General features: G+C 41.1%; 1 protein-coding gene across 1 annotated transcript in view; it reads left to right on the top strand.

The window, feature by feature from the left end:
* TMEM192 (transmembrane protein 192) overlaps positions 1 to 23,800 on the top strand; it is a 28,998-nt gene extending 5,198 nt beyond the window's left edge. The window contains exons 2-6 of the mRNA XM_044224795.1: positions 1,670 to 1,816; positions 9,164 to 9,428; positions 14,546 to 14,680; positions 21,515 to 21,617; positions 21,930 to 23,800. Coding sequence (XP_044080730.1) covers positions 1,670 to 1,816; positions 9,164 to 9,428; positions 14,546 to 14,680; positions 21,515 to 21,617; positions 21,930 to 22,068 — 789 coding nt within the window. The 3' untranslated portion in view covers positions 22,069 to 23,800. The remainder of the gene's footprint in view (positions 1 to 1,669; positions 1,817 to 9,163; positions 9,429 to 14,545; positions 14,681 to 21,514; positions 21,618 to 21,929) is intronic.
* Positions 23,801 to 24,323: the final 523 nt, after the last annotated feature.

Below are 24,323 nucleotides of genomic sequence, written 5' to 3'. Positions count from 1 at the left end.
ATGAGAAACAGGCACAGAGATGAAGTAACTCCCTCACCGCTAAGGAAGCAGGACAACTGGTATCTGAATGGGGCAGTTTCCTTAGGAGCTTACCTGTAAGCATAATACTTACTGCCTTTGCATCTGGTCAGAGCTGATTCTCCCCACAGCTCCCGATAACCTCTCCTGCTTAGTCCAGGTCTTTGACAACACCCTGACTGATTTAGGAACACTGCTGAGGTAGGATTGGAACAATCATTCATTCATCATCTGTTCCGTGGGTGCTAACCCCCAGTCCCTGTTGGGCGTTAAGATTACAAAGACAAATATGTGGTGGGGAGTTTGTGGGTTTCATGTAATCCACTTGGGAGGATAGGTAAGAGGTAGGACTGTCACAGGATAGTATGATAGAGGAGGCAAGCACCAAACTATGTGGGAGGGCGTGGAGGTGTGGCGTGATCTAGATGCTTGGCAGCCCAGGAAGGTTATGTGTAGGAATTGACCCAGCAGAACCTGGAAGGATGCGCAGATGGTAGCCAGAGGAAGCTCTGTGAAGACTGGGACATCTTTCTGCTGACTGAGAGAGAGCTAGAGGTAGAGGAGTGTGGAAAAGAACAGAAATAATCAGAATCATACCGGAAGTTACAGCAAACTAAACAGGAAGCTGTATGTAGGCACTGAATGAAAAAAAAATTTGCAAAGCAGCACTGAATGCCTGAGTTTGGAAACTGAGAAGCCCGCCCCAGATCTGAATTAGGCTCCAGATTATTATTTTTATCTTTGTAATCTGGTGCCCAGAAACCATCCCTATACCATTTGTCTCACTCTACCCCTTCCAAAGAGCCCTTATCTGTTTCCAAATGCTATTCTCAGGCTTCCCTTTTTCCGATGAAATCTTTATTTCCATCCTATTTTTGTTCAGTTAGCTCACTTACAATATTATTTCATCCTGTATACCTTTATCCACAGACAGGGACTGTATTTTATAATTTTTTCATCTTATAGTATCTTATATATAATAGTTTTCAGCAAGGGTCTTAGATTAAGAGATTGTTATATGAGCCAGAGATCTGGTAGTACTGTTCCTGCCGAGACAGCACCTTTAAATAAGTCAGACTGAATTTTTAGGTTGCAGCTCAATGCCATCAGCTACTTCTGGAACTTTGCAAGTTGTTTTCATTGAGACTCTGGTATCTGTCAACTAAAGTCTCCTGGAAGCTCTATCATGGTGATCTGTTCCTTCTCTAAAACATTTCTATCATAACTGAAAGTTTAATAAAGCCTCCACCAACTTTCCAAAATTTTGTGGAGCATCAGGTTGTAGTTTAAGAATTGCAACCATATGTAATTATTTCATCAATAATCTAAGTAATGTTAAATAAATCAATATCTAAGTTTGAGGAGTTAAAGAAAACATTGTTTGCTTTAATCTCATTATGTAATACCTCACTTGAAGATAATTGAAGTAAGATTTCCTCAACCTCTTATAACACTTGTTTTCACCAACATGTATACAGTAGTTACCTAGAAGTTTATGTTATTTTTAAACTCACTTTATGTAAGGAAGGTATTTTTCTTGCCTCTAACTTGTATAATGGTTTTTAATGCTTTAGAATTTAGTAGATTTGTCTTAGAAACATAATCTGGAAAATGGGGATTAAAAGATTGCTTCTGTTTTTCCGTACCTCAGGGTTCCTTGGATCTCACCCAAAGTATTGAAGATGACCCTCTTCTGGACACCCAGCATCTTCTACACCATTCATTACATGCTCAGTTTAGACCCAGATTCCACCCTCTTCCTACGGTCATCATAGCAAATCTTCTCTTATTAATTCATGTAAGTTGGCTGGGACAATAATCCATACAGAGGTGATGTTCTTAAAATATATATATATAAGCTCAGGATGCCTGGGTGGCTCAGTTAGGTAAGCGTTTGCCTTCAGCTTAGGTCATGATCCCAGGGTCCTGGGATCCAGCCCTGTGTCGGGCTCCCTGCTCAGCAAGGAGCCTGCTTCTCCCTTTCCCTCTGCTGCTGCCCCTGCTATGCTCTCTGTCTCTCTGTCAGATGAATAAATCTTAAAAAAAAAAAAAAAATATATATATATATATATATATGTACACACATATATATATACAAGCTCTTATGTATAATAAAATGTAATAATAATAATATGTGTGTGTGTATGATCTTCAGAGGGCAGTTTGGCTACATCTACCAACTTTTTTTTTTTAAAAGATTTTATTTATTTATTTGACAGAAAAAGATCACAAGTAGGCAGAAAGGCAGACAGAGAGGAGGAAGCAGGCTCCCTGCCAGGCAGAGAGCCTGATGTGGGACTAGATCCCAGGACCCTGGGATCACAACCTGAGCTGAAGGCAGAGGCTTTAATCCACTGAACCACCCAGTTGCCCCTACATCTACAACATTTAAAATGTACATACTTTTTTATTATATCTCTACTTCAAAGAATTTATTATAAATATATTTGCACATGTGTAAGGATATTGTTAATAATAGTAATGTCTGTAATATCAAGATATTGCAACTACCACCATTCAGAGGACACTTTGTATTTCCCATCCATATGAAGGAATGCTCTGCAACTGTTGGAAAAAAAAACCAGGGTGGATGTGTATATATTAATTAGACTAGCCTTCATGCTTACATTGTTGAGAATTCACAAACACAGGTTTACATTCGGGTTTGCATGGAATATTCCCATTTGCACATTTTAAAAGATAATTGAGAGGGCTGGTGTGTATGTTTATTCCCATGTATAAACAGAAAATTTCTAGAAGCATTCACAAGATCCTTTAACACTAGGTGTCACTGTGGTGGAGGTCTGAGGTCCTCAGTAGAAGGCATACCTGATACATTTTACTATTTGCCTTTTGTACTATTTGAAATGTCTTTTTACCATATGCATGTGTTTTTCAGTTACTAAAATAAAAAAAAAGTAGATGAATCTATATATTTTGACACAGAAATTTATCAATTTATCTACACTTAGAAAATAATGTTAAGGAGAGAAGTCCAGTTGCAGCAGAACACTAAAGATGTACGTGTTGCAACTAGTAGATAAATAAGTTCTGGAGAGGGCAACCCTGTCAGGACCCCTCTCTCTCCTGAGAGCTTTTTCTGCATCCTTGCTTTAAAAAATTCTATCACTTTAAAAAGAGAAAAAAGGGGGCGCCTGGGTGGCTCAGTGGGTTAAGCCGCTGCCTTCGGCTCAGGTCATGATCTCAGAGTCCTGGGATCGAGTCCCGCATCGGGCTCTCTGCTCAGCAGGGAGCCTGCTTCCCTCTCTCTCTCTCTGCCTGCCTCTCTGCCTACTTGTGATTTCTCTCTGTCAAATAAATAAATAAAATCTTTAAAAAAAAAAAAAAAAAAAAAAGAGAGAAAAAAGTCCTGGCGATCAAATGCATAGCCTAGTTTCTACAGTCAGTCATATTTTACATATTATGAACTTCAGAGTTGCCAAGAGATTAGATATCTTAATTGTTGTCACCACAAAAAGGAAGCGGTCATGATGTGAAGTAATAGAGGTGTTAGCTAACACTGGGAAAGTAATTATATTGCAACACATAAATGTATCAAATCAACCAGTTGTAGGGGCACCTGGCTGTCTCAGTTGGAGGAGGGTGTGACTCTTGATCTCGGGGTCATGGGTCTGAGCCCCACATTGGCTGTTGAGATTACTAAAACTAAAATAAAAGGTTTTTAAAAAAAGAAAGAAAAAACAAACCAAAAGCCAAGTTGTCCTCTTTAAACTGACACAATGGCATATGCCAGTTATATCAACTAGAATAAAGAAGTAAATAAATTCAACATCACATGCACACAAAAAGAAACCCCTAAATGGAAAAACAAACAAGCAAAACACCTGTACATGCGAACGGTCTTGGTGTAAGCTTATCGATGGCTCTGTATCCAGTCTGTCATCTCCATTTTGGTCACTGAGATCTGAAGCACGAGGGGATGTAGTTATTCTTTGCTACAGTGTGAAAAGTCAGGAGTTCTAAGTGATCCCAAGTCTTTATGAGAAGAATGAATGTGGTTCATTGACTCATTCAGCCGCTGCTCCAGTGACACACACCATGTAGACTTGAATTCACAACTGAATACCCTGAGGAGAGAGAAGCATCCTTTTTCCTTGTGTAGATGTAGTTAAGTGTGGCCTGGTTCTACCAGGGCTTCCCAATCCCCGGATTATCGACTGAAGAGGTGGCCTCTTGATCCCTGGATTATGGCCTGTTTTCTTCTTTTTTTTAAATAACGTATCTTTAATTTGTGTAACATACTCTCTATGTATTTATACCCTCACATACACACAAACATACACACACATGACTTTGAAAAACCTTTTTATATTAAAATGCCTGCCTACAGGGGCATCTGGGTGGCTCAGTGGGTTAAGCTCAGCTCTGCCTTCAGCTCAGGTCATGATCTCAGGGTCCTGGGATTGAGCCCCACATCAGGCTTTCTGTTCAGCAGGGAGCCTGGCTCCTCCTCTTTCTCTGCCTGCCTCTCTGTCTACTTATGATCTCTCTCTCTCTCTCTCTCTCTGTCAAATAAATTAAAAAAAAAAAAATCTTTAAAATGCCTGCCTATGATACTATGGGATCGATTGCCCTCATTTTAGGACTGAGAAAATCTTGTGTTAAAAAGCAAGAAAAATACCAGCATCACCCTGATACCCAAACCAGATAAAGACACCATAGAAAAAGAACCATAGGCAAACATCTCTGATGAACATAGACACAAAAATTCTCAACAAAATACTAGCAAACCAAATCCAACAAAACATTTAAAAAAATCATTTACCGCAATCAAGTGGGATTTATTCCTGGGTTGCAAAGGTGGTTCAATACTTGTAAATCAATCAACATGATTCATCACATTAATTATTTTAAAAAGGATAAGAACCATGCCGTCATTTCAATGGATCAGGAAAAAAATTTGACGGAGTACAATATCCATTCATAGGCAACCCTCAACAAAATACGTTTAGAAGAAACATACCTCAACATAATAAAGGCCATCTGTGAAAAACCCACAGCTAGCATCATCCTAAATGGGAAAAAAAAAACTGAGCTTTCTCTTAAAGATTTTATTTATTTATTTGTTAGAGAGAGAGAGAGAGCACAAGCAGGGGGAGCAGCAGAGGCAGAGGGAGCAGACTCCCCACTGAGCAAGAAGCCCGATGTGGGGCTCGATCCCAGGATCGTGGGATCATGACCTGAGCCGAAGGCAGACGCTTAACCTGAACTACCTAGGCGTCCTGTGCTTTTTCTTTACAGCCAAGAACAACAAGGGCTGTCCACTCTCACCACTTTTATTCAACATAGTACTAGAAGTCCCAGCCTCAGCAATCCGACAACAAAAAGAAAGAAAGGCATCCGAATCAGCAAGGAAGGAGTAAAACTTTCAGTTTGTACATGACATAAGACTACACATAGAAAGCCTGAAAGATCCACCAAAAAACTGCTAGAGTTAATAACAAATTCAGTAAAGTCATGGGATACGAAATCAATGTGCAGAAATCTTTTGCATATCTATACACCTAATCATGAAGCAGTGGAAAGAGAAACCAAGGAATCAGTCCTATTTACAATTGCACCCAAACCCAAAAGCTACCTAGGAATAAACCTAACCATAGAGGTAAAAGACCTATACTCTGAAAACTATAAAGAAGAATTGGAAGATGACATAAAGAAATGGAAAATCATTCCACACTCCTGGATTCAAAGAAAAAAATACTGTTAAAATGCCTATACTGCCCAGAGCAGTCTACACATTTAATTCAATCCCTATCAAATACCAAAATACCAACAGCTTTTTTCAGAGAACTAGAACAAACAATCCTAAAATTTGTATGGAGCCACAGAAGACCCCAAATAGCCACAGCAACCTTGAAAAAGAAAAGCAAAGCTGGAGGCATCACAATTCCTGACTTCAAGTTCTAGGACAAAGCTGTAGTGATCAAGACAGCATGGTACTGGCACAAAAATAGACACATAGGTCAATGGAACAGAATAGAAAACCCAGAAATGAACCCTCAATTACTTGGTCAGTTAATCTTCAACAAAGCAGGAAAGAATATCCAATGGGAAAAAGACAGTCTCTTCAATAAACAGTGCAGGGAAACTGGACAGCAACATGCAAAAGAATTAAACTACATCATTCTCTTTTACCATACACAAAAATAAACTCAAACTGGATGAAAGACCTAAATGTGAGACCTGAAGCCACAAAACTTGAGGAAAATACAGGCAGTAATTTCTCTGCCATTAGCCATAGCAACTTTTTCTAGAAAAGTCTCCTGAGGCAAGAGAAACAAGTTAAACTATTGGGACTACATCAAAATAAAACGCTTCTGCACAGCGAAGGAAACAAACAACAAAACTAAAAGGCAACCTACAGAATGGGAGAAGATATTTGCCAATGACAAATCTAATAAAGGGTTAGTATCCAAAACATACAAAGAACTTAAAAACTCAACACCCAAAAAACAATCCAATTAAAAAATGGGCAGAAGACATGAACACATATTTCTCCAAAGAAGACATCCACATGGCCAATAGACACATGAAAGTATACCTAACATCACTTATCATCAGGGACATGCAAATCAAAGCTACATGAGATATTTCCTCACACCTGTCAAAATGGGTAAAATCAACAACACAAGAAACAACAGATGTTGGCAAGGATGTGGAGAAAAAGAAACCCATCAGCATTGTTGGTGGGAATGCAAACTGGTGCAACCAATCTGGAAAACAGTGCAGAGGTTCAACCAAAAGTTAAAAATAGAGCTACCCACAGTCGCACTATTAGGTATTTACCCAAAGAATGCAAAAACATGAATTCAGAGGGATACATGCTCCCTGTTGTTTATAGCAGTATTATTTACAATAACCAAATTATGAAAACAATCCCAAGTGTCCATCAGCTGATTAATGGATAAATAAGAGGTGATATATATATATATACAACAGAATATTACCCAGCCATAAAAAAGAAGGAAATCTTACCATTTGCAATGATAAATGGATGGAGCTGGAGAGTATTAATGCTAAGCAAAATAGAGAAAGACAAATGCCATGTGATTTCACTCATGTGGAATTTAACAAAACAAATGAGCAAAGGGAAAAAAAAAGACAAACCAAAAAAGAGACTCTTAATTACAGAGAACAGACTGATGGGGGGGATGGGAGAAGTAGGTGATGGGGATGAAGGAGGTGCTTGCCATGAGCACTGGGTTGTGTACAGTTGTTGAATTACTATATTGTACACCTGAAATGAACATTAAATTTCCACTCCGTATACATTAATTAACTGAAATTTAAGTAAAAATTTAAACAAGCAAAATGTCTATATGCTACTTTATAAAAAATGGATCAGCCTGCTTCAATGTACAGTGTTTTCCTGTATAGGGAATTTCTCAACCTTTCAGTTTTTTCCTTTATGGTAATAGGCATCTTGAGTTGCCCTAGCAAATATGACTGCTCTTGACAAATCCCATAGACAAATCATATATATTTTAAGTAGATTTATTATATGCTAGGATGGCCTACTATTGGTGTTTGGGATGAATACCAAGGATACATTTTTCTTTATTTGATTTTTAAAATTACAAAATAACTTCCTTATCAAACAAATAAAACATTACCAAAGCGTACAAAGATAAAATCCTATCTTCTCTTTTATCTGCTTCAGCCCTTTTCTCTGAGTTAATAAATGGGTATATCTCAGTGCCTTTCATTCAGTTCGTACAAAAAGAGGGGTGCCTGGGAGGCTCTGTCGGTTAAGTGACCGACCGACTGTTGATCTCAGCTCAGGTCTTGATCTCAGGGTCCTGAGTTCAGCCCTGTGTTGGGCTCCACCCTGGGCATGGAGCCTGCTTAACATACACACATACACACACATTCATATGTATTTTAAAGGATTTCCCCTATTTCTTCCCCACGCCCCCCAGTTGGATAATACTGTATTTATCACTCTGCCCAAGTGTTGCTCACACTTGAGCCTGTGTCAGACTCCCCAGCAGGCTTGTTAAACTAGATAGCTTGGTGACATTTCCAGATTCTCCTGGTTTTGGGTGGGGCCTGAGAATTTGCATTTCTGACTAGCTCCCTTGTGATGCTGATTGTGCTGGTCTATAAACCTCACTTTGAACTACTACTCTATAACTTACTTCTTTTAATCCTAACGTACAGACACCCATCCAAATTAATACAGGAAGATTTAGTTAATTCTTTAATAGCTCAATACTACTCTGTTTTACGAGTAGATGTATTTTAATTTACTCAAGCATTCTGCTATGGATGAACACATATCCTTGGGCAATTTTCAGCAAATTGCAAATAATAGAGAATGCTGTAATAAATATTGGTAGTCATAGAGCTGTCTGAACTGGGGCTGTTACTTCTGATGAGTAGAGCTCTTAGGACAGATCAAGATGCTTCCAGGGGCGCCTGGGTGGCTCAGTGGGTTAAGCCACTGCCTTCGGCTCAGGTCATGATCTCAGGGTCCTGGGATCGAGTCCCGCATCGGGCTCTCTGCTCAGCAGGGAGCCTGCTTCCCTCTCTCTCTCTCTCTGCCTGCCTCTCCATCTACTTGTGATTTCTCTCTGTCAAATAAATAAATAAAATCTTTTAAAAAAAAAAAAAAAAAAGATGCTTCCAGATTCTTTTTCCACATCTATTCCCAGACCGGCAATATATGAGAATATATGAGAATTTCTGTTTGCCTGTATTTTGGCACCAGTCTTTTAATTTTTTGTCGATCTAATTGCATACTTGTTTTTGTTCTCTTAAAACTGAAGCTAGAAATAAGGTTTTTTAAGCCATGATTTTGATTAATTACCTCTGAAGCACTAAATTAACTGCTTTTACTCTTTTCAATAAAAGAGAAGTGGGCAAGAAATTGTTTAAGTACTCATCTCTGTTAGGTGGGATTTGGGGTGACTTCTCTTATTTGTGATTTGTTTCTAAATTTTCTGCAAATTTTTCTCCAAATTTTCTGTTTAAAACATTTGTAAAATGGGGAAAAAAAGTTTGTAAATTCATTTATAAAAATAGGATCACAAAAGTCATAGGTATGACTATGTGCTTGGGTGGTAAATATCATTTCTTAATTCTAAATATTGAATATTAATCCTACTGCTTTCATTTCCACCAGGTTGTATTTGTCATTTTAGCATTTTTAACAGGTGTGCTTTGTTCTTACCCTAATCCAATTGAGGACAAGTGCCCCGGAAACTATACCAACCCACTGAAGGTTCAGACAGTCATAATCCTTGGAAAAGTTATTTTGTGGATTCTGCATTTCCTTCTTGAACGCTACATCCAGTATCACCACAACAAAGTCAGAAACCGAGGCTATAACATGATCTACCTAGCTACGAGGCATCTTAAAGGACTTGCACTGATGATACACTCAACCGGTGAGTCTGGCTCAGCTTGTCTATGGCTTGCTTGTGTGGTGGAATTGCCAGCAGAAGGCAAATGGGGGGTTTGACTTTATAATCAAATATAGTCTCTCATGTTTGTGAGAGTGATGTGTGTTGGCCACTAAAATAAGATCAGCTTATTGTCTTGAAGCTTTTTTAATAATATGGTCTTAATTTTCTTTTCTTTTTTTTTTTTTTAAGATTTTACTTATTTAGGGGCACCTGGGTGGCTCAGTGTGTTAAGGCTCTGCCTTCGGCTCAGGTCATGATCTCAGGGTCCCGGGAGAGAGCCCCACATCAGGCTCTCTGCTCAGCAGAGAGCCTGCTTCCCCCTCTCTGCCTACTGCTCTGCCTACTTGTGATCTCTCTCTCTCTGTGTCAAATAAATTTTTTAAAAAATCTTTAAAAAAAAAAAGATTTTACTTATTTATTTGACAGAGAGAGAGAGAGAAACACAAGCAGGAGGAGGGGCAGGCAGATGAAGAATAAAAAGCAGGCTCCACCCTGAACAGAGAGCCCAAGGTAGGGCTCAATTCCAGGACCCTAGGATCATGACCTGAGCTGAAGGCAGACCCTCAACTGACTGAGCCACCCAGGCGCCGCAGTATAGTCTTAATTTTCCTTTCACATCTGTGTTTGTTACCATGGTGGGGGTGTGAAAAAATTTCCCTCTTCTAGGAAGATTTTTGGTTGAGACCCCACTATAATAAAAAGTTAACAAGAAAAAATAAATTTATTAACATGCATACCTCCTGGGGCACCTGGGTGGCTCAGTGGGTTAAAGCCTCTGCCTTCTGCTCAGGTCATGATCTCAGGGTTCTGGGATGGAGCCCCACATGGTGCTTTCTGCTCAGTGGGGAGCCTGCTTCCTCCTCTCTCTCTCTGCCTGCCTCTCTGCCTAGTTGTGATCTCTGTCAAATAAATAAATAAAATATTAAAAAAAAAAAAACCCAACAACGTGCATACCTCCTGTGTTTCATGGGAGAGACCCAAGAAAACCGAGTAACTCTCTAAAAGGGGCCACGCCACCACCTTTAATACCATCTCTAGCCAGAGAGACCATAGACATTGTGGTGAGGCAGTGGGAGGAATAATGGGAGGGTGAGCAGTAAAAGCTCTGGAAACAACGGTAAGATTATTATGCAGATTTAAGTCTGCCTTCTCTGTGGATAATAGTTTCTAAGCCTTCCTTCTCTTCCTGGTACAGAAAGGAGGACATGCTTACAAACTAGTTTTCCTTTGTAACTGTCTCTTACAAAAGGGTATCTTCCAGGGCACCTGGGTGGCTCAGTCAGTTAAGTGTCAGCCTTCAGCTCAGGTCATGATCCTGGGGTCCTGGGATGGAGCCACACATTGGCCTCCCTGCTTGATGCAGAGCCTGCTTCTCCCTCTCCCTCTGGTGTTCCCCCTCTCCCTCTGCTGCTCCCTCTCTGCTGCTCCCCCTGAGAGAATAATGCTCTCTTATTCTCTCTCAAATAAGTAAATAAAATTTTTTTAGAAAGGTAACTTCCATCAGCTTTCTGGGATTCACCCGTGTCTGCTGTTTCTTAAAACTAATCAGCTTAAAATAACCCTTATGTCGGGGTGGCTGAGTCGGTTAAGCGTCTGCCTTTAGCTCAGGTCATGATCTTGAGATCCTGGGATCAAGCCCCAAGTCGGGCTCCCTGCTCAGTGGGGAGTCTGCTTCTCCCTCTGCCGCTCCCCTTACTTCTCTCTCTCTCAAATAAGTAAAATCTTAAGAAAAAAATAATCCTTATGCCCAAAAGCATATTTTGGGGTGACATTTCCTGGCCCGCATTGTGAACATTTTGTCCATGTATCTGCCTGTGCATGATGTAGGCTTTTCCCCCCTTCTGGTATGAGCCGTGTTAATCATCTCAAGAAGATAAGCTGCTGTTGCTATTTGATACTTGTAGGGTGAGAGGAAGAAACTGGCTTTACTTTAAATGAAGTTCAGTGTTTCTTTTAGTGAGAGACTGTGATATAATAAAATGCATTATCCAAAATGGAAAACAAAAGGTTGGAAAGTTTGCACAGGACTTAGCTGCATTAGTACGCACTTTGTTGATTTTGCAAACATCTTAAAAAGGCTGAATGGAATTAAATTGAACTTCTTTAGGCATTTTTGCCTTGGTGTTCAAAGCTCCTTCCTTTTTAGAGAACCTTGTTTTCGGATTGAGTCCAGAATAAATACTTATACATTTTGAAACCAGATTTGAAGATAATTTTTTCCCCCAGAAAAACAGCTCTACAGAATTTAAATTTTTTTTTCTTCTGTGTTCTATTAATACATTTTCTTAAAGGGCAGGTGCGAGTTCTCTACTCTGTGATGTTCTCAGTGGCAGCTGCAGGGCCATGTGATAACAGAGAAGCATTTTATAGAGATGGCTGTTTTTGACTCACTGTGGGGTGGAGGGGGTACATTTTTACCTCTTCCTTGAGGAAGAGCTTGGCTTGTTATGTTCTGCGCTAATATGTAATACTTGATTTTGGCCAGAAGATGTCACTGTAACCTTTCCTCCCACCCACTGAAGATAAAAGCAAAAACCCATTAACTTAAAGACCATATATGCCTTTTTTTTTAAAAAGATTTTATTTATTTGAAAGACGGAGATCACAAGCAGGCAGAGAGGCAGGCAGAAAGAGAGGAGGAAGCAGGCTCCCCGCTGAGCAGAGAGCCCGATGTGGGGCTCAATCCCAGGACTCTGAGATCATGACCTGAGCCAAAGGCAGCGGCCCAACCCACTGAGCCACCCAGGTGCCCCCAAGATCGTATATGCATTATAACCAAAGTAATGTTCAGTCTCTTAAGTGATTGCTCTGGAAATAGTACTTTTGAGGCCCACCAAGGGTTGTTTGATCCTTACCTTTCTGCTCACTTTCAAATTCTTGCTAACATATGACCTTTAATATTTCTAAGCAATTAGACCCTTACTTTTAATTGCAGATGGCATGACTTTTATGTTGCTCATATAAGGACCCAGAAGATCAAAGAGATTGGGGCAGGTATTGACCTTGTTTCTACTTTTAAGTATTTTATCTTATATGAAGAATAAAGAGGTAAATCCATGAGGGTGTAGAACATCCAGCTATTCAGATGAGTGTGACCATTGTTTCTGTGGCATGTGATAGTATTGTGGGCTAGTGATTAACTTCATCCTGATACCTTTTCTCTATAAAATCGGGGAAATAATATTTCCCACACAAACTCTGTTGCAGGAGGAAGTGAACTAACAGTACCTAGTAGGTATAAGCTTCTGCCTTCAGCTCAGGTCATGATCCCAGGGTTTGGGGATCAAGTCCCGCCGGGGCTCCCTGCTCGGCAGGGCGTGTTTCTCCCTCTGCCTGCCATTCCCCCTGCTTGTGTGTGCTCTCTCCCTCTGACAAATAAAGAAACTCTTTTTTTTTTTTTTTAAAGATTTTATTTATTTATTTGAGAGAGAGAGACAGTGAGAGAGAGCATGAGCGAGGAGAAGGTCAGAGAGCGAAGCAGACTCCCCATGGAGCTGGGAGCCTGATGTGGGACTCGATCCCGGGACTCCAGGATCACACCCTGAGCCGAAGGCAGTTGTCCAACCAACTGAGCCACCCAGGCGTCCCCAAATAAAGAAACTCTTTAAAAATAAAACTACTGGGGCGCCTGGGTGGCTCAGTGGGTTAAGCCGCTGCCTTCGGCTCGGGTCGTGATCTCAGGGTCCTGGGATCGAGTCCCACGTCGGGCTCTCTGCTCAGCAGGGAGCCTGCTTCCCTTCCTCTCTCTCTCTGCCTGCCTCTCTGCCTACTTGTGATCTCTCCCTCTCTCTCTCTCTCTGTCAAATAAATAAATAAATAAATCTTTTTTTTAAATAAATAAATAAATAATAAAACTACTACTACTGATTTTGGTTTTGTGTAATCTTTAAAAATCCCAGGCACAATGCCCTACAACCCTTCCTCCAAGCAAGTCCCTGTGGCAAACTCACAGTCATACCTTACATGATGCCAAGACCCAGCCTCTTTGCTCCAGAAGTTTACTTTTCTTCTGCGCTGTATTCTTCAAAATGAAAATACAAAACAAGGCTAATGATCTTTAAAACCAAATAATAGATATGCTAAGTGTGTGTGTTGGGGGGGGAACAGTTCATATTTATCATATAGTGTCCAAGCACCATTCTAAGTATTTTTCACGTATTAATTTCATTCATTCCTCACAAGAGCACTGTGAGGAAGGTACTGTTGTTCCCATTTTTCAGACAAAGAAGTTGAGGAGCAGCTGTGTCAGGTCATTTGTCCATAGTCAGCAGCATGTCCCAGATGTCCAGCCAGGTGGTCCACATAACTGCAACATTCTTAACTTCTGTGCAGTTTTCTGCTGGTACATTATGTGACCAGGATGGGCAACCATGGCCCTCAAGTGCCTCTGGGTTCAGAAGAACTGGCGTAATGCAAATTTCCAGAAACTTCATCCTTATGTATTTATTTATTTGAGAAAGAGAGAGTAGGGGGAGGAGCAGAGGGTGAGGGACAAGCAGACTCCCTACTGAGCGCGAAGCCCAACAAGAGGCTGGATCCCATGACCCTGAGACCATGACCTGATCCAAAATCAAGAGTCAAACGCTCAACCAGCTGAGCCACCCAGGCATCCCTGCATCCCCCCCCCTTTTTTTTTAAAGATTTTATTTATTTATTTGACAGACAGAGATCACAAGTAGGCAGAGAGAGAGGAGGAAGCAGGCTCCCTGCCGAGCAGAGAGCCCGATGCGGGACTCGATCCCAGGACCCTGAGATCATGACCTGAGCTGAAGGCAGCAGCTTAACCCACTGACCCACCCAGGCGCCCCCTGCATCCCTTTTTAAATGCATATGGGACTTCATGCAATGTCATTATTAATAATTGTAGAGAACAAAAAATCATAACTTGGTTTTTAAGAAAATCCAGATTCTTATGTAATTGTATTGGGGGGGCATCATTAACTCTTAGTTGCATTGGGGGTTTTTCCCTCTAGAAAGCAGCAGTTCGGGGTTTTTACCAATGCTCCCTTCACTGCTCCATATAACAGGGCCTGGGTGTGCGCCTGCCTTGTGGACCCCATCTGGGCTCTGCTAACCCTGCACTTCTCTGTCCTCTGCAGGCAGCACAGCTCTCCTCCTCGTGCTGTGCGTGCAGCACTCCTTCCCGGAGCCCAGCAGGCTGTATCTTGACCTCATCCTGGCCATCCTGGGCCTGGAACTGATCTGTTCCCTGACCTGTCTGCTCATTTACACAGGTGAGAATTACAGCGAGACTGCTGGGCCAAAGACCATTAACTGGTCGTTTCATCCCTGATCATGGGAAGCGTGGCCATTATCTTTGCGGCAAGGTTTTCCTAGCGGCTGGGAGCCTGTTGAGCACCTGTACTTTTCATTGCTGATCACATGGAAAACCAACAGCGACACACCAGTGATGCTTCTAAATTTGTGTCATAAACTAATTTTTGTCAAAAACAAAACAAAACAATACAAAAACCTAATTTTTGTCAAGTCAAGTGACACCTTATCTTTAAAAAAGACCAAAAACAAAAAAATTGAAAAGACCCACAGACATTTGCTTCTTCAAAGGCAACTGAGATGTAAGTCTGGCATTTAAATTCAAAATGACAAAATACAAAATAAGTGAGTAAATAAATTATGTGTGCAAAACTGCATTTAGCCTAGACTTGCTTTAGGATAAACCATTTAGGAATTCATTTTCTAAATTTAGAGCTGTCTGAGGATTGATCTATTTGTCTCTCTGTGTCTCTCTCTCTTTCTCAGAACTCTCAGGGGTTAAAATTAAAGGAAGCTTTACTTTAGAGGGGTGCCTGCGTGGCTCAGTTGGTTAAGTGGCTGATTCTTGATTTCAGCTCAGGTTAGGATTTCAGAATCCTGGGATCAAGCCCCACATCAGGCTCTGTGCTCAGTGGGGAATCATCTGCTAGAGGATTCTCTCTCTCTCTCTCTCTCCCCCTGCGCGTACTCTTCCTCTAAAATAAACAATCTTAAAAAAAAAAAAAAAAAAGCTTTAGATATATTAATGTGAAAAACAGTTGGAAGAATATTTTTAACAGAAAAAAATGCAAGCCCTGGAAAAATCTAGGTTTCATTCCTGCTGCAATATTGACATGCAGTAAAATCTGTCCAAAATAGTAGCTAATTTTCTGGCACTGCTTAACAGTTATTTTGTGATAATAAAATATCTTGTGTATTCATTTTGAAAAAAGGTCATTTCTTTTTGCCAAGAAGGGCAAAGTCACACAGGTCTCAGCTTATGTTTCACTTTACTGATTTTTTTTTTTTCTGTGCATCTCCTTAGGCCAACAGGAGATTATTTAGAATATGAATGGTATTACTACTTTGTAAATGTGAATGTCACATTATTGATTGATCTTTATAAATGTTTCTATAATTATTAGCTAACAATGAGCCAAATTATGGATAGGATTACGTTTTGTACCTCTTTTTAAAAAAATAAATGTATATCACCCACTTAACTTGCTAGAAAAGAATGAAACTAGTTTTGTTTTGTTTTTTTAAGATTTTATTTATTTATTTGAGAGAGAGAGAGAAATCACACAAAAGGAGGGTGGGGCAGACAGAAAGAGAAGCAGGCTTCCGGCTGAGCAGGGAATCCAATGCAGGACTTGATCCTGGGACTCCAGGATCATGACCTGAGCTAAAGGCAGTCCCTTAACCAACTGAGCCACCCAGGCCCCCAGAATGAGACTAGTTTTAAAGTAAGATTAGTTTTTCAATATATAAGAAACAGCTTGCTATTTCAGTAGAGTGATCCATATGACAAATGAATACTGAATTACCTTTTTGATTGAGATCAGTTCCAGTCTATATGTCTGTCAGATGCTATAAATAAGGTTATAGTTTAGGTCTGAATAGAGAATTCACTTACTCTGTTATTTAGTACTCTACAACTTTTATTTACTACAAGGGGTGCAGGCCTTTTTGTAGTAAAGATCTATAGAATGCTCTGTGACATAGAAGGAGGTAACAACAATATTCCAAAGATCATGTGAATGTCAATCATGTAAATAAGGGAAACTAATACTGTTAAAATGTAGTCCAAGATTTATTTCTCTAGGACTTACTGTACTATTTTTAAAGGATTTTAAAGGATTTGCTGTAGCATCTATAATTAATTATAAATAGGACATCTAAGAGATAAAAAAACAAAACAAAATCCTGAGAGTGTTTAAGAGTTAAAGAAAACAGATATTCCAAGAATCCTGACAGGAACTCATTTTTACAGTTGGACACAAATAGTTACATGACACCTGAAATTAAACAAAAAGGGTTTTATTTTATTCTTTTCCATTTATTTTAATATATTGCCTTCTAATTAAAAAGAATTGCTTTATTCTATACTCAAAGACTTTGTAGCATATTTCTTCTTTACTTATATTAATTTTTAAATTTTTATCTGAATAAAAACACCATTAAAAAACTATCTTGTTGGGGTGCCTGGGTGGCTCAGTGGGTTAAGCCTGTGCCTTCAGCTCGGGTTATGATCTCAGGGTCCTGGGATCAAGTTCCACGTCGGTATCTGCTCAGCGGGGAGCCTGCTTCCCCCTCTCTGCCTGCCTCTCTGCCTACTTGTGATCTCTCTCTCTGTCAAATAAATAAATGAAATGTTTTAAAAAAAAAACTATCTTGTTAAATCTCAAATGAATATGCTTCCTACTGTAAGAAAACCTGATAATTGGTAATTCACACTCTCAAAGTAAATAGATGGTTTAGATAGGAAAGGTTTATGATAATTTTAATTATAAACTTAGGGTTTCTGCAAATACTTAATTTTTTTTAGAAGATTAAAGTATGAGTGTTTTACCTCATCCTCAAGAGTAAGCTTAACTTACTAAATTACAATGTTTCCTTAAATATACTGTAGGGTTTTTTTTTTTTTTTAAGGTTTTATTTTTTTATTTGACCCAAGAGAGAGAACACAGCAGGGGGAGCAGCAGAGAGAGAAGGAGAAGCAGGCTTACCGAGCCCAGTGCGAGGCTTGATGCAGGGCTCAGTGTGGGGCTCCATCCCAGGACCCTGGGATCATGACCTGAATGGAAGGCAGACCTTAACCTACTGAGCCACCCAGGTGCCCAAGACCTTTTTATTTTGTCAGACTGTGGTGTGTCTTTTATTTCTGTCCCCTTTTACTTTAATACTATCTAGCTGTTATTTCCTGTCCCCCAGTTCAAGAAACTTACATTTTTTTCTAAGCTTCTTTCTTTATTCAGGGATTATTTGGGGGAAATACCATTTTAGAAAACTAAGATGTAAACACTGAACAGCTCAGATTCACTGGTAGATGTCACATAACAGGTTCAGTTCTCAGCCTTCATCTTTACTGGATGACCTTGGACACAGTTTACCTCCTGGAAGCTTACCCCTCACTAGCTTCAAGCCTTTGGTTTTTCTGGTTTTCTGCCTGCCTCAATGGGGCTCCCTAGTCTGCTCTGTTGAGTGCTCTCCCTGACCTGTTGGAGGGAGCTCCGTGACTCAGTCTGTCTCCTCTAACCTGCAAGCTAGAGCACATCAGATTTTGTGCCAGTGCCATTCAAAGCCAGAAGGTGCTTCTCATTTCCAACTTCCTTGCTGTACCTGAAAGTCAAAGGCATCTAGGTACACGCTTGGTTCTTCTGGCGGCATACTGTGTGCTTCCTCCTGGTCCTTCCTGGTGGACCCTCTGCACATCTCCCAACTTTCTCACTTTTTAAATTTTATTTAATCTATTTATTTGAGATAGAATAAGAGTGAGAGAGAGAGCACAAGCACGGGGAGCAGCAGGCAGAGGGAGAGGTAGACTCCCTGCGGCAGGGAGCCGGATGTGGGACTCAATCCAAGGACCCTGGGATCATGACCTGAGCCGAAGACAGCTGCTTAACTGACTGAGCCACTAGCCCCCCCACACACAACTTTCTCACTTTTAACCTCTTCACTCCAACTTCTTGAGCCTAATTCTCAGCTGAAAGTGCACATTCGAATCACATGAGGAGCCTGGAAGCTCCACAAAAGGAGAAACAGTGTCTCATGACTCTGCATATATATCCAAGACATTTCCACAAAAACACATACACAGTTGTTCAAAGAAGTGCTGCTTATAATAGCCCAAAGGGGAAAACATCTAATTGATGTTAGGATAAACTGATGGATAGATAAACAAAATGTGTTCAGTCTATACAACAGAATATTACTCAGCCCTAAAATGGAATGACTACATGGACTGATGTACTAGTATGTGCTGCAATGTGGATGAACCTTGAAAACATTATGCTAAGTAGAACCAGTCATTGCGAAGACAGTCTATGTACGAGCCCATGGATATGCAATGCCCAGAACAGGCACATGTACAGAGAGAGGAAATAGATGAGCAGTTACCTAGAGCCAGAGGGCAGGGGGCAAATGGAGAATGACCACTAATGGATACTGGGTTTCTCTTTGGGGGTATGAATGTGTTCTAAAATTGACTGTGGAGGTGATTGCCTAGTGCTCTGAAATACTGAACCATTGACTTGTATACTTCCAATGGGTGAATGCATGATACGTGAATTATATCTGAAAACTTGTTATGAAAAAGGAAAGAATGACATGTGGAGCTTTTACAAAATGTAATGCCGGGGTCTGACCTGTCCCCCCACCGGCCCATTCCCATGGCAGATACTCTCATCTATTTGGTGTAATTCTAATGTTCATTCGGGGTTGACAGTCACTGCCTCCTTCTCCCCTGGCTTTCTCCCCCCTGGTTGCCATCTCTGGGGGAGACAACTCATGTCAGCCTGGTCCCAGAGTTATTGTTCAGGAAGGGGAGAGCCCAGCCCAGTTAACTGCTGTCCAGGTTGCAAACTGCCCCAATTGCTGTCACCCCTGAGAGATGGAGTGGCCTTCACCCTGTCTGCTTCTGCGCCTCTTTGCCACTGACTTCCCCCCCTTGCAGTACCTGGACTAGGTGGCTGAAGCCACACAGATTCATTTTCTTACACTTCTGGAGGCTGGCCAGTCCAAGGTCAAGGCATGGACAGGCTTGGTTTCTCCTGAGCCTCCCTTCCTGAGCTGCCTTCTGTGGGTGTCTTCACATGGCCCTGTGCTCTGTGCAAGCACATCCTGGTATTTCTCCTGTCCGATCAGGGCCCCACCCTTATTACCTCATTTAATGTTAAATACCTCACTGGAGGCCCTATCTCCAAAGACCATTACTTCGGGGTGAGGGCTTCAGCATGTCAATTTTCAGGGAACACGATTCAGTCCATAACATCACTTACCCTCACAAGCTGCCAAGTTCATCGGTGGCCTCCAAACTGCTGCGTCCCCTGGGTCCTCTCCATGTCTTCACCTTCCTGGCAGTGACTGCTCTTTCCCGGTTCTCCTCCCTCTCTAGAGATTCATTTTCATTCCTTTTAACAGATTCTTCCCATCTCTTTACTATTAGTGGGTGTCAGCTTTCCCACATCCTTTTTCTCTACCTACTGAAAGTTACTGTCCCCACACTAGTAGACAGTACTCAGGTGAAGAGAGCCACCCAGACCTTTATATTCATCTGCTCAGTGATCATTTCCATCCTGGTGTTCCAGTGTACCAAGACAGAAGTGACCTGAACATCTGCCTCTTCTTCCAAACCTTCCCCTATCCCGTCCCTCCTCCCCTCCCTCAGCTAAGAGCATCAGCCTGCAGCTCCTGCTCAATTCAAAACCTTTTTGTCATCCTGGATCCTTTCTTCCCCCTTACTCTCTCCCCTCCCTCAGTCATCAATCCTGTTCAGTTGACCTGTCTCCCATATCTGTCTCCTCCCCTCTGTCACTGTCACTGCCTCAATTAGACACTCATCACATCCTGTGTGGATAATTCCAATAGGCTTGCTACTGCTGTCCCTTCCTTGTTCTCTTAACTTTGTATTCCTTCCTTCTGCCAATGTAATTGTATTCAGAAGTAACTCTTATCATTAACAATTTCCCTGTTCAGAGTTTTCTGAAGTCTTGGTGTGGCATAAAAGACCTTCCATGAGGGGTGCCTGGGTGGCTCAATGGGTTAGGCCTCTGCCTTCGGCTCAGGTTATGGTATCAGGGTCATGGGATCGAGCCCCACCATCTGTCTCTCTCTGCCTGCCTTTCTGCCTACTTGTGATCTCTCTCTGTCAAATAAATAAAAAAATCTTTAAAAAAAAAAAAAAGGAAAGAAAAGAAAAGGTCTACCATGAGTTGGCCCTATTCATCCCTGCCCTTCAGGGGTGATGGTGAGCTCCTTTCAGTGACTCCCATTTACTCTCAGGACAAAATATCAATGCCTTGGCAGTCACTCATGTCTTGCCTGCCTACCTTTCCACCCCCTCATACACACACACACACACCCCTTCTCAAGGTCTAAGTATTTGTTCAGGCTCTTCCCACACCTAAATCACCCTTCTTCTCTCCTCCCCTAGTCCATGCAGTTAGTTTTCCTGTTTCCCCCAAGACTGGACTCAAGCCCTTCCATCCTCCTCCATGATCATCCCTCCCATCCCAGTTCTGCTGAATTAAGGGGCTGCTTTCCAGGGCTGCCACAAGCTCCTCATGCAAGTTTCGATTTTGGTTCTTTTCATACTGTCTTGGAATGTAGACTGATGATCTGTATTTTTCCCTGAACTAGTAGCTCTTTCTATAGGATAGTATCAACAGTGGAGGTGGTTGGAAAAAAGTCATGGTTCCTGGACTGGAAACCTGGCTACTTATTTAACTTCTCTGGGCTTCACTTTATTGTAGAAAGTAGAGGTCATAAGGGCATCTGCTTCAGGGGGTAGTTCTGAGAACTGGATGAGGCTGTCCATGCACAATAGTTCACCTGTGCCTTCTCTCTTTTAAATTTTCCAAAAAATCATAGCTGTTATTATGACCAGTAATAATGACACTCTCTGTAGTCCAGTGTTTAGTTCAGGCCTGCTCACAGATTTTCAATAAACAAACCTGTTTTTTCACTTTATGAAGCATTTTCGTCCATATTAACTTACTTGAAAAGCATAGCCAATTATTATAATTTGAAAAAATGGACGTAAAAGGTTTTTTTCATAATTAGGTAACCTGACTATAATGACTTTATTATTTCAGTGAAAATTCGAAAATTTAATAAAGCCAAACCACAACCTGATGTACTTGAAGAAGAAAAAATCTATGCTTACCCCAGCAATATTACCTCGGAGACTGGATTCAGGTAAGCTTCGGGTGGGGAATGAAAGACTAGAGAAAGAGAATTATGAGGCTCCCCTGCCTTGAAAATCTAGGAAACATTCTTATGCTTGGAATTTATGATTATGCATATGTGCCTTAGATTTAAGTTTGATTTGCTTGCTCCCATTCCCCTGGATAAAACCAAGTCTGATGAAAGAACCTCATTTTGGAATATTACCTTGGCTTACAGCATCTTAAGAAAAAGTCCCAGATACAATATGCTGTACTGGAAACTGGGAGGGGACCCATTTGGAAAGAGACAGCGAGTATTGGTGAATATGTTGATTCTTCGCAGGCCTATTTCAAGCCTAGAAGAGATCGTTGAAAAGCAAGGAGACATAATTGCCTACCTGAAGCGACACAATGCCCTGTTGAGTAAGCGCTTGTTGACTTTCACTTCCTCTGACCTTGACTCTCCGCCTGGTCACCTGTGAGCTGCTCAAGGTCCCGAGAGTGGTTGCAGAGGAATGCAGAGGAATCTAAGACTGATCGATGACCTGACAAGCTCTTCTCAGGAATGCCAGTTTTTGCCAGATAACATTTGACAGTTTTGGTTGGAAACTTTAATATTGCTCTCACCTGCATGGCTCTTTAGTAGGTGAGACTTTTGGGTCACTTGAAAAGTATTTCATAGAGCCTGGATATCTCGAGGAGAACGTCTGTTTTTGCACATTTTGAAGTTGTTTAACTGTCTGGTTTATCCTAACATCAAAGGTGTAGTTTAAACGACTCTTCCTGCCCAAGATTAGAACCCGGTAATAATTTGGCTATGTATATGGAGGTAATCTGACGCGATGATCTAGTTGAAACAAGGGTTTGATCAAGTAAGTTTTCTCCACTCTTAAACTGATGAGAGAAGTCATTATTTTTTTGTGGTTAATGTTGTTTTCCCCTGCAGAGCCTCATCATGTACTCGAAGTGCTTGTGTGCTTGTGGGGATGACAGCTTGGCCTCTGTAGCTCTTAGGGAGAACATCCTCTTTATACGACCAGTCTCAGTAGGTGGTTGACTATGCAAACTCCCAGAGTTTTCCATTCTCCAGAAATAAGATAATCAAGATCACCTGGACCAGTGTCAGACTGACCAGTGTTGCTTGTTACGTCAGCAGCACCTTCCACTGGCAATAGCGGAAATACTTCAGAGAAAACTTGAGAACATTCCCCTTATTTTAATCCCTCTTCAAGAAGTTGCCATGTGTTTCAGTATTGACTATACCTTGATTAGATCAAGAAAGGTATGTTCTTTGGCTTTAAGTTGATCCAAAAAACATCTTTTTTAGCCTTGAATTATGCTTTCTTAAGTTTTATTTATTTGAATAATCTCTACACCCAATGTGAGGCTCGAACTCACAACCCAGAGATCAAGAGTCACATGCTCTTCCAAATGAGCCAGCTAGGCCCACCTTGGATTATACTTTAAAATTATGAGACTAAAATGTCACATAAGCTTACATATAGATATTAATCATATCTAATTCTCCAGGTGAAATGAAGCATTTTTATGAGTAAAGGGCATTATTTCCCCAGTTTTCCTAGTTTGCCCCTTTAATTCATCCATTTGCATTGGCATCTTTATGCTCTGCCCTAGAAAGCTTAATTGAGGGGAGGGGCCATTTGCAATCATGTGTGTTGGTCCATTAACTGAATAATCAAGATCTCATTTGAAAATCCATACACTATACACAACTATTTGGCAGGGGCTGTATTGATTTCATCACATCCAGGTACTTAGGAGGACGAACACCAGTTTCCTTTAGATCTAGTCACTGCTGGGACATTCTAAAAGTTCTCTGTCAAGAGAAAAATGATGGTGTGTCACCCATAGTCAGTCCCCTTGAGGCCCCAAAATGGCAACATTCACAAACTAAAGCCAAATAGCATTTTTAAAAATTCAGATCATATCCAAGTTTCCTAACTTATTTTCTCCCTTCTTCTTTTTTTTTTTTTCTCTTTCCTTCCTTTTTAATAAGTATATCTCAAAGCCATTGCCTTCTCCGGAAATCTGTCTCTGTGTTCTGGAAGAATCTGTAAACTGCTTTTGTTGGTCTGCAAACTCCTCGAGAGCTTTCCTGGGTATAATCTGAAACTGGCCCTTGTACATGGAGGGCTGGGAGAGACCAAAGAAAGGGCAGACCCCTCCAGACTGCTTAATAAACAAAGAAACTGACTTGTTTGTTACAAGGCTTGTCTGGGGTGCCCACAAGGTGAGCAGATCCCTGCATCCGCCCGCCAGAATCTTCAAAGTGTATAAGGAGGCCTTAACTGGGTTCAGTCACGTAGACCATCCAGAGCTGTCAACAGCATACCGCTGTCTCAAATCTGTGTCCTTAGGCCAGCTCCCATTGTGCCAGCGGTGGGCAGAACATACATTCCAAGGACAGGGGAGGGGGTGAGCAGCCTCTGATGGCCCAAGTCCAGTTCGTGGGTGAACTGGCAGTCATGTCCTCTCAATGACCTCCCCACAACAGCCTTCAGCTATTTTCCTTTTAAAAAGGAAAACACCAGGGTACCTAGGTGGCTCAGTGGGTTAAGCCTCTGCCTTTGGCTCAGGTCCTAGAATTGAGGCCTGCATTGGGCTCTCTGCTCAGTGGGGAGCAGACTCCCCAACCACCGCCTGTCTCTCTGCCTACTTGTGATCTCCGTCAAATAAATAAATAAAATCTTTTTTAAAATAAATTAATAAATAAATA

The sequence above is a fragment of the Neovison vison genome, chromosome 11 (genome assembly GCF_020171115.1).
Source record: "Neovison vison isolate M4711 chromosome 11, ASM_NN_V1, whole genome shotgun sequence".
Lineage (NCBI taxonomy): Eukaryota > Metazoa > Chordata > Mammalia > Carnivora > Mustelidae > Neogale > Neogale vison.
The sequence above is the reverse complement of the archived record's forward strand: the minus strand, read 5'-3'. Positions and strand labels throughout refer to the sequence as shown.